This window comes from Hippopotamus amphibius, chromosome 9 (assembly GCF_030028045.1).
Source record: "Hippopotamus amphibius kiboko isolate mHipAmp2 chromosome 9, mHipAmp2.hap2, whole genome shotgun sequence".
Taxonomy (NCBI): Eukaryota; Metazoa; Chordata; class Mammalia; order Artiodactyla; family Hippopotamidae; genus Hippopotamus; species Hippopotamus amphibius.
This window is the reverse complement of record NC_080194.1, coordinates 139,299,873-139,310,163: the sequence shown is the minus strand read 5'-3', so window position 1 is coordinate 139,310,163 and position 10,291 is coordinate 139,299,873. Positions and strand designations below refer to the sequence as shown.

The window sequence follows — 10,291 nt, the reverse complement described above, 5'->3', positions numbered from 1 at the left end:
GGTTTCCTTGGAGTGTGGACTGCAAGACGGTCTAGTTTCTGACTGGTGTTGGAGGTAGAAGAATCCCTGTCTGTTGTCAGATGGTTTTTCATGGAGTCTTGTCCCATTTGAACTCTGCCAGAAATGGAAGTAAAAATGCCCTGTGCGGCATACAAATGGCGGTTGGTGTACGGTGGCCAGTGTGGACTTCCCACCAGTACCCAGCTCTCGACCTCTCTCTCCAGACGGTGGGCTTCCTTCTATTTACAAAGTTAGAATTCCTTAGGCGTAAGGAGACAGTCAAGTAATAATCGTTGCCATTTGTGCAAGCACTGTGCTGGTGGACCTGTCCAAAGGATTTAATATTTGCAAGAACTCTGCAAACGGGCTTGTGGGACGCAGGCATTCCCCAGAGACCACCTGTCCTAATCCCGGAACTCTTGAATAGTTGCTCTACGTGGATAAAGGGGTCTGCATGCGTGAATAAAGGAAGGGTGGTGCGATGGGGCAAGTACCCTGGGTTGGCTGTGGGGGCCCAGGCTAGCCCCTGACTTCTAAAAGGTGGAGAACTTTTCCCAGCTGGGCAGAGAGAGGAGCGTTGCTGATTTCGAAGATGGAGGAAGGCGGCCTCTAGAAACTGGAAAAGGCAAGGACGGAGATTCTCCCCTGGAGCCAGTCCTGTTGGATTCCTAACTTACAGAACTGTGAGATGATAAACTTGTGTTGCTTTAAGCCACTAAGTTTGGGGTTGTTTGCGGCCATAATGAAAAATTAACACCTGAGTTATTCTTGTGTCATGGCTAAGATAAAGGCTGAGAGAGGCCGCGAGGCAATTAGCAGAGCTGGGAAAACCCAGGTCAGGTGCGTCCCGCTCCACGTTTCTACCCGAAGGGCTGAGGACGCGCGGCGGCCCCTTTAAGAGCTGGGCGGGGCGGGGCCCGCGGTTGCCTGGAGACTGGCCTGGTCTGGACGCAGCACCTCCTCCGCCCGGGCCTGGAGGCATCCCCCTCCATCTCGCGTCCCCAGCGAGGTGAGCATTCCCGCGGGGTCCCGGGGTCCCAGGCCGGTGGCCCTGTCTGCGCCACGACGGACGTGAAGGCCAGGTCCGGCTCTTCCGAGGACCCGAGCAGGTGCGCGGCGGGCGGGGAAGCCCCTAGGAAGGGGCAGGGCTGAGCTGGGACCCCCGGGGCTCAGAATGCGCGGGCCCTCCTGTGCCGAGGAAAGTCAACGGTCGCTAATACAGCCTCAAGCCAGGGAGAACAGAAGGTATACAGAAGGTAATGGGAAACACGCTACGAGAAAGTAGGTTTGCCTGATTAGTAGCTCAGACTTCACTGATGGAGGACCAGAAAGCCTGCAGTGAAGGAGAATTTACAGGCGAGAACAGCTTGCTTCGCTGACAGTCATGGGCTTGGGGTGCAGGTCTGGAAAGAGTAATGGGTTTTTTGTTGTTGTTTTTTAACTGAGGAACGTCTGGAGATGATTTTTTTAAATATATTTATATATTTACTTATGTATCGGCTGTGTTGAGTCTTTGTTGCTGCACATGGGCTTTCTCTAGTTGCAGCGAGCAGGGGCTACTCATCATTGTGGTGCACTGGTTCCTCAGTGCTGTGGCCTCTCTTGTTGCGGAGCATGGGCTCTAGGCGCGTGGGCTTCAGTAGTTGTAGCACGTGGGCTCAATAGTTATGGCTCAAGAGCTGTAGAGCGCAGGCTCAATATTTGTGGCGCATGGGCTTAGTTGCTCCACAGCATGTGGGATCTTCCTGGAGCAGGGATTGAACCCATGTCCCCTGCATTGGCAGGCGGATTCTTGTCCACTGTGCCACCTAGGAAGTCCTAGTAATGGGGTTTTGAAGGAAGAGAGAAGCAGGACCATGTTGGTGAGAACAGAGAGCTTGGGCTGGGGGGTGCGAGTGGGCGGGTGGGGTGTCCAGAGGATGCCATGCAGGCAGAGGAGGGTGTGGGGCGTCCGCTGCACCCCTCGTGCAGGTGAAGAGCACCCTTGCCTTGCACTCCGGGACTCACCTCTGTGTCCTGCTGGATGCACTGGGGTGTGTTCAGTGGGGCCAGCTTTGGAGGGCCACCAAAATCACGGCTTTGGAGCCCTTCCCCTCAGCTCTAAGACCTTGGGCAAATAATTAGCAAAAGGTTTCTTGTTTGACCCTGGCAGTACTGTCCTGGGGAGTAGGTAGCCAATGATTTCAAGTTCAAAAACAGGAAAGTGGAAAAATAATCACTTCGTTTTTGACTGTGCACCCTGTCCCATACGTAGGGATTTTGTGCTTCATTTCACTTAATCCTTTTAACCAGACAAGGTACTATTATTCCTGTTTGACATCTGAAGCAGAAGGACATCGAGTAACAGCTGAGGAGGGGCAATGCAGGAGCCTGAATTCAGGTCTTGAGCACTTTGCCATGCTGACGTACGAAGAGACTGGCTTTTAAAGTATGAGCTGGTGATATGTAAGATTTTAGAGGTTAAGTCAATGTTTTTTATGCACAGGATTGCCCTTCTTACTGGAACACTGTTTGAAAAGAAGTGGTAGACCATGATTCCAATTTAAAAATTTTTAGGAAACAACCAATGCAATATAGAAATCGTGTTATTTTTATAAACTGGTGAGACTTGATACTTGTAATTAATTTTTCAGGCTGTAGGAAGAGAATGATAATGACATTGGAGTTGTAAAACCAAAACTGTAACTACAAATGAAACCCCCAAGTATTTAGAGACATAATTTTTATTTTTCAGGTAAAACTCATTAGTGCCTCGAAACAAACAGCTTTCAACCAAAGGAGTCATTTGATACTTAACCTATATAAAGTAAACCTTAGGTCTTCTAAAGGCAATGGTGAAAGAAAAGAAAAGAGCAGATAAAAAAGGGGACAAGTCTGCCCATTCTCCCTCGTCTCTCTCCGATTATCCGGAGTTTTCCAAACAGGATGGCAGTGCCGCTAGGCAAGAAATGTCCCCAGGTGCTGTACCACCATTGGATGTGCAGCTCGAAGAACCAGGACTCAAGAGAGAGTACAAAAATGACAGTCTGCAGAATGAGGATACCACCCAGTACGAAGAGCCCATTCTGACGAAACTCATAGTAGAAAGGTGATTTTTTTTTTTGAAAGGTGATTTTAATGAGCTGCATCTTCCATGCTCTCTTTTCTACGACTTTTCTGCTCTCTGTCCTGTCTCTTGATAACTCTTATTGTAGCTTTACCTCCATCTCCCTAGATGACAGTACATAGCTTTAGCACTGTTCTGTCTCCGAGAGTTTTAGCTTCAAATTTTTAACTCCCTACTGAACATCGTCCCTGGACTTCAAATTCCCTGTGTCCCAAAGCAAAGACTGCAGGACTTGAAATACCATGGTCTGCATTTGAGTCTTAACTCTAGGACATCAACCCCATCGCCGAAACTTTCTGAGCCTCAGGTTCTTGATGGGGGGAAATAAATGAGAGTCCACACTTTAGAAGGTTCCTCTGAGTGTTGCTATTTCCCTCCCAGCCATTGGCTCCTGCCTTGGTCCCTGTTTCTATTAGGGCATCACCATTTCTCTACATCACCATTTCTCTACATCACCATTTCTCTACATCCAGGCTTGAAGTCGCAAAACTAAACTCTTCCCTCCCCATGCCTTTTGTACTTCGTTTTCCTCCATGTTTCTCTCATGAGTCCTTTCCTCTGTGCACAGTCTTGTCTTTATACCTCTTGCCTAGGCCATTGGACTCGCTTCCTAAAGATTCCCTGCTTTTAGCCCTTCTCCACAGGCCTCCTGTGTAGATTTACCTTCCTAGTGCTGACTTGGTTTAAATCACCCCCTGTATTATCTATGTAACAAGTCACCCCCAAACATGACAAAGCAGTAAATATCATGTAGTTTCTGGAGGTCAGGAGTCTGGAAGAAGCTTCACTGGGTGATATGGGATTGGGATCTTGTGAGGTTCAGTGAAGATGTCAGCCAGGGTTTGTCTAAAGGCTCGGCTGGCTGGACAGTCTGCTTTTGCAGTGGCTCCCTGGCTTGGCCGCCGGCCTCAGTTCCTCGTTACGTGGACTGTCTCCACAGGCTCCTTGAGTGTCCTCCCAATGTGGCAGCTGGCTTCCCTGGAGCATGATCAAGCGTGGGAGCCTCAGTGTCTCTTATGACCTAGTCTCAGACGACACCCTCTGTCATTTCCACAACATCCTAGTGGTTACACAGGTTGTTTCCATGGCTTGGCTATTGTAAATAGTGTTGCTATGAACATTGGGGTACATGTATCTTTTTATTTATTTTTTTTTTTTATTTTTTATTTTTTGGCACACGGGCTTAGTTGCTCCGCGGCATGTGGGATCTTCCTGGAGCTAGGATTGAACCCATGACCTCTGCATTGGCAGGCGGATTCTTAACCACTGCACCACCTAGGAAGCCCACATGTATCTTTTTGAATTAGAATTTTTGTCTTTTCTGGATATATGCCCAGGAATGGGATTGCTGGATCATATGGTAACTGTATTTTTAGTTTTTTAAAAGAACCTCCATCCTGTTTTCCATAGTGATTGCCATTAATTAGAATTAAAAAAAATGATTGCTGAATTTTATCAAATACTTTTGTGACATCTTGAGGTAAACATGGTTTTTCTTCTTTGATTTGCTGATATCATGAATTACATTTATAAGTTTTCTAATGTTTACTCTTCCTTGGATTCCTGGAATAAGCCCAGTATGATTATGGCTGTCACAGGTCCATTTGTTTTCCGCCTCACTTACCTCAGAGCCTAGAGGTGAGCTGGGTGACACATCATACGTTATCCATTCAGTGCTGAACTAAAACTCTGGGTGCTGGTCCTGGTACCTCCCTTCCCCAAAGCCACAACGTCAGCAAGCCCTTTTGGTTCTTTTTTTCTTTTTTTAATTTTTAATTAATTTTTTGGCTGCGTTGGGTCTTCGTTGCTACGTGAGGGTTTTCTCTCATTGTGGCAAGCGGGGGCTACTCTTTGTTGTGGTACGCGGGCTTCTCATTGTGGTGGCTTCTTGTTGCAGAGCATGGGGCCCTAGGCGCGAGGGCTTCAGTAATTGTGGCACAAAGGCTCAGTAGTTGTGGTGCATGGGCTTAGTTGCTCCACGGCATGTGGGATCTTCCCAGACCAGGGCTCAAACCCGTGTCCCCTGCATTGGCAGGCAGATTTTTAACCACCCTGCTATCAGGGAAGTCCGCCCTGTTGGTTCTATGTCCAGGATATATCTTATATTTTTTTTTAATTATAGTAAAATACACATAACATAAAATGTACTGTTTTAACCACTTTAAGTATAAATCCAGTGGCATTAAGTACACTCACCGTGTCCTGCAACCATCCCCACTATCCATCACCCCAGACAGAAAACTGTGCAGAATAGTCCATGCACCTCCATCTGTCTCCCCTCCCCCCCCCCCCCACCAGCAGTTAGCTCTCCCTGCCACAGTCCCATCTCCTCAGCAGTGGAGATTTGAGGCATAAATCTGGTCCAACCCACCTCTTAACACCCTCTGGCGACTCCTCCTAGAGCTTTGGCTTTTATGGTAAGGTTTCATCACAGCCCAGCCCACCCAGCCACTGCCTCCCTGGTCTCCCTCCCATCACTGGCTCCCCTACTCAGTGTCGTCCAGCTGCGCAGCTGAACTTGAGCCGGCAGGCTCTTTCCTGCCTCAGGACCTTTGTACTTGCTGTTTCCTCTTCCCGGGGATCCTCTTCTCCAGAGTCTTTGTTAGAAGTAGCCTCCTCCTTACTCCTGCTCACATTCCCCAATCATTTCTTTCACAAAAACTGAACGCAGTCTTTGTTCACTTGTTTCCTTTTTGTTGTCCATCTCTCCTCTTTGAACCGTAAGCTTCTGAGGTCAGGAACTTGTTCACAGTTGCAGCGCCGGTACTTAGAAAGGGGCGGGCACACAGTGGTTTCCCCCCCGGGGAACGGGGTGTGTGTGGAATGCTTGTTGAGTGAACGTGAGATATCATTGGTGCTTTTTCATTGATGTTCATTATGTATTTTAACCCACTGTCACTGAGGTTTGCTCACATGATTCACTGCCTTGAGCTTTGTTTCATTGTAGCTATGAAGGGGGAAAAGTCCGTGGTCTGTATGAGGGAGAAGGCTTTGCTGTCTTTCAAGGAGGCTGTACCTATCAAGTGAGTTACACCTTTTGGGACTGGGCAGGGCAGACAGTGAGGGGTGATTAATTTTAGATTTGCATCTTCAAAAAAGTCCACTGATTCCTCAAAAGAAACTGGAAGTACTTACTGCTGATCTTATTTTGAACCCTGAGTACATATTTTAAGGTAAAAACGTGACAGTACAATCGAAGTAGTCATTTTAGATTTCTTCCTTTTCCCACGTTTTATTTTGTACAGACAACATTAAGGCTACTGAAGTAAATAACAAAGAGTAAAAATCCCAGTATCCTTTTGCCATAAATGTTTCCAATTTGCTATGTCTCTTTTCTTTTTTTTCTTTTCTTTTTTTTGGGGGTGGGGTGGGGCATGTGGCTTTTGGGATCTTAGTTCCCCGACCAGGGATTGAACCCGCGCCCCCTGCAGTGGAAGCTTAGAATCCTAACCACTGGACCACCAGGGAAGCCCCTCTTTTATTTCTTGAATGAGTGGATCAGTGTTTTCACGTGGGCATATTAATTTTGTAGATAACATCTTGAATCTTTTTTCCGTTATGCCTACATCGCTGTATTAATGCATGGTTTCCATAACTTAAAAATTTGTGGTAAAATGTACATTAAACTTACCTTTTTCTTTTAATTAATTAATTCATTTATTTTTTTGGCTGTGTTGGGTCTTTTTTGCTGTGCGTGGGCTTTCTTTTTAGTTGCGGTGAGTGGGGGCTACTCTTGGTTGTGGTGCACAGGCTCCTCATTGCCGTGGCTTCTCTTGTTGCAGAGCACGGGCTCTAGGTGCGTGGGCTTCAGTAGTTGTAGCACATGGGTTCAATAGTTGTGGCTCACAGGCTCTAAAGCGCAGGCTCAGTAGTTGTGGCGCACGGGCTTAGTTGCTCCGCGGCATGTGGGATCTTCCTGGGGCAGTGATTGAACCCGTGTCCCCTGCATTGGCAGGCAGAGTCTCACCACTGTGCCACCTAGGAAGTCCAGAACTTACCATCTTTTAAGTGTAAGTTTCAGCAGCATTAAGTACACTTGCATTCTTGTGCAGCCATCACCGTCATCTCCAGAACTTTTTCATCATCCCAAACTGAAACTCTGTCCCCTTTAAACACTAACTTCCCATTCCCTCTTCCATAATTATTATTTTAAATATTGCATAGTGCTCTAATTTACCATTCAGAACTATGCCATTATTATTAGATACTTTTCAGGTGTTTTCATTTTTTTCTCTTTATCAGTGATGCTCCAATGTAGGTTGTCATTCATCCATTTGTTCAGATTATCCAAGGAATATGTACTTATTATAGGAGAACAGGTTTTTGTAGCTGAGGTCAAAAGGCATGGGTTTCAGTGCCCTGATTTTTCCCCTTAACATATGGCATGTTGATTTTCCTGTGTTGTAAAAACTCTTAAAAACACCATTTGTGGGAATTCCCAGGCAGTCCAGGGGTTAGGACTCTGAGCTTTTACTGCCGAGGGCCCGGGTTCAGTCCCTGGTTGGGGAACTAAGATACCACAAGCTGTGCAGCCGAAAACAAAACAAAAGAAAAGAAAACAAAACACCCCACGCCATTTATTATGGCTGAATGATATTCATTAAAATGACTGTCCTTTGCTGGTTTGGGCATTTATAGTGTTTCTTTATCCTTATCAGAGTCTTCTTTCATTTCTGTGGTGCTTACACGAGGCACCAGCATGTGTGTAATTTAGAGATACCTGGTGCTGGACCTCGCGGGATAAACCCCTGCTGGGCTGCTGACGGTATGATTACAGCTCCTACCAACCCTGGGGTCCTCAGGTACCCAGTCACCTGGTAGCTCAAGCCTGCCCAGGCAACCTTGCCTTTCCCACTGATGGGGGGAAAACACCTCTTTATTTCTAGAGGATCCCCCTTCCTCACCACCAGCTACTTGCTTTGTAAACTTCCCGTATTTTCCTTAGACTCAAATTCTTTCAAGTAAATGTAACCGTCAGTTGGATCCCCTTTAAATGGCGAGAGAGGCAGACCCAGCAGAACGACTCAGTAGCCCCAGGCCCCACATGGGTCAGACCAGAGTTTGTGATGTGTTTAGATCACAATCTCCTAAAGATAAGTTTTAAAAATAGACATTTCATGAAACACTTGCCCTTCCTGTGTAGATGCAGCACCATCCTTTCTGTTCTGTTCATACTTTAAGAACTCTGCTTCTTGCAACCATGATCGATTCCATGATCCAAACGAGAGCTGAAGCCTTCAGCTGGAAGATCGCTGGCTGCCCCCAGTTTCCCTGAGCGCCAGCCCTGCCTAATGTGCACCCAGGTTAACCTGGACGGGTAATACAGTGGAGCTTCTTGCTAGTGAAGTTAGGGCAGTGGTTCTCAAAGCATGCTCCCAGGGACCAGCAGCAGCACCTGGGAATTTTTGCAGATACAAATTCTTGGGCCCCAGCCCAGACCTGGTGATGAACCGGAATCTCTAGGGTGGGGGTAGGCCCAGGAATCTGTGCCTTCACCACCCCACCCGCCCCACCGCTGGTGACTCTGTTGCACAGTTGAGTCTAGGACCACGGCGTTAGGGTGCTGTTTCCATAGATTCTTAGCTCCCTCCAGCCGTCAACCCCTGACCTCACCACCTCTACAGAAGTGATTCCAAGGAAGAACTGGGTGTAATTTTATCCTTGTTTTCTCTGGTTGCATTGCAACATTCAGCTGCGTTAAGTTTTTAGCAACTAGTTCCTGTACATTAATAATAGACACGCTAAACGTAAATGAACTGTACCAACAATTGTGTATTGTGTACACACACGTGTCAATACACACACACACACTGATAATTCCCAGTGAGGGAAAACAAAGTGTGATGTTGACAAATGTCATAATTTCTGACATCCAGATAATGGTTTTAATCAGTTCCATTTAGTCTAAATAATTTTCAAAAGACCCTTAAACTTTGAAATGCAAAGCCCAAAGCATATGAGTTCTTTTCAACTGTAGAGTTTTCCAGCAGCTTAATTAGGAGAGGAAGCATGAATTTACAGCTCAGTTTAACAACTGCACAGCCCTGCCTGGTGTCGGTTTTAGGGAACCTGGTTTTTTTGGACTCTTCCTCAGATCCCTTTTAGAGGAGGATGGCTGCCAGTTGTGGTGCCGGCTCCCGGCTGAACACGGTTCCATTTTAAGAGCTGAATCCCTGGGCGGCAGTTGTATAAAATCAAGATTGGGCCTAAGGCTTTGTTGTTCTGTTTCGAAGGGTACGTTTTCAGAAGGACTCATGCACGGACAGGGGACTTACGTCTGGGCCGATGGATTGAAATACGAGGTAAAGCATGTGATATGTTACAGTTCTAAACTAATTATGTGATTTAATGGTCAGTTTCCCACAATTAAACATACTAGTTTCATAAAAGTAACTCAGCACATGGGTTAAAAAAAAAAACCACAGAACCAAAGAACAGAGGTGATAAGTAAGTCGTTACTACAGGGGACCCTCTGTAAATTGCCACCAGTTTCCAGTTCCATTTGTATATTCTAGAGGTATTCTTCAGCCTCTCCCACTTTTTTACAAACAAAGATAGTTTATTATACACTCTCTTCTGCACTTTTTTTTTTTTTTGTAGAGATCAAGCTGTATCTGTTTGCCCTGATCTACCTATTTTTACTGGCTGCTTGGGGTCCATGATGTGGGTTTCACTTAACCCCTCTCGCTGGGTTGAGGGGAACATGTGTTTTTAGATTGGTGCCTCCACAGTGTGTGTGGGCCTGCAACGCTGCTCTGAAAATAACAATTGCAGAGCTGCTGATGCGATGGTGTTTTTAAGTCATAATGAAAGTATTTAAAACAGGGGACATAATGCACACATTCAGATAATAACCAGGTGAGGGAGACAGGCGCGTTGGGCCAGGTGGGCAGCCAGGCAGAGTGGACAGTGGGAGATGAGGCTGGGGAAGAGCGAGGGGTGGGAGGGTCCACCTTCACTGTCACGGAGGGGAGAGAATGTCCGAGGCCCAGGGTGGCCAGAGGATTGGGTCCCAACTGCCGTTTCAGGCCAGCCTTTCCCAGGAAATTACCCGCCCCACCCAAAACCCTGGCTGCTGGCCGCGGCCTCTGGTCCGTCACCTCTGGAAGGTCAGGGGGGGCTCATTCTTGCACAGATTCCCCTCCTCATCCCACACACACACGCCAGCCCAGTCAGGAGGGTTCA

The 10,291-nt window shown here is 46.9% G+C and overlaps 1 protein-coding gene across 2 annotated transcripts in view; it reads left to right on the top strand.

Annotated features, from left to right (window-relative positions):
- The first annotated feature begins 1,031 nt into the window (after positions 1-1,031).
- LOC130829023 (radial spoke head 10 homolog B) overlaps positions 1,032-10,291 on the top strand; it is a 46,790-nt gene continuing 37,530 nt past the window's right edge. Inside the window, exons 1-4 of one of the 2 annotated variants that reach the window (XM_057695131.1) lie at positions 1,032-1,082; positions 2,735-3,088; positions 6,054-6,129; positions 9,340-9,408. In XM_057695131.1, the coding sequence (XP_057551114.1) occupies positions 2,832-3,088; positions 6,054-6,129; positions 9,340-9,408 (402 nt within the window). In that variant the 5' untranslated portion in view covers positions 1,032-1,082; positions 2,735-2,831. Of the gene's footprint in view, positions 1,083-2,734; positions 3,089-6,053; positions 6,130-9,339; positions 9,409-10,291 lie in introns of those variants that run through there. The other variant, XM_057695132.1, reaches the window with a different exon arrangement.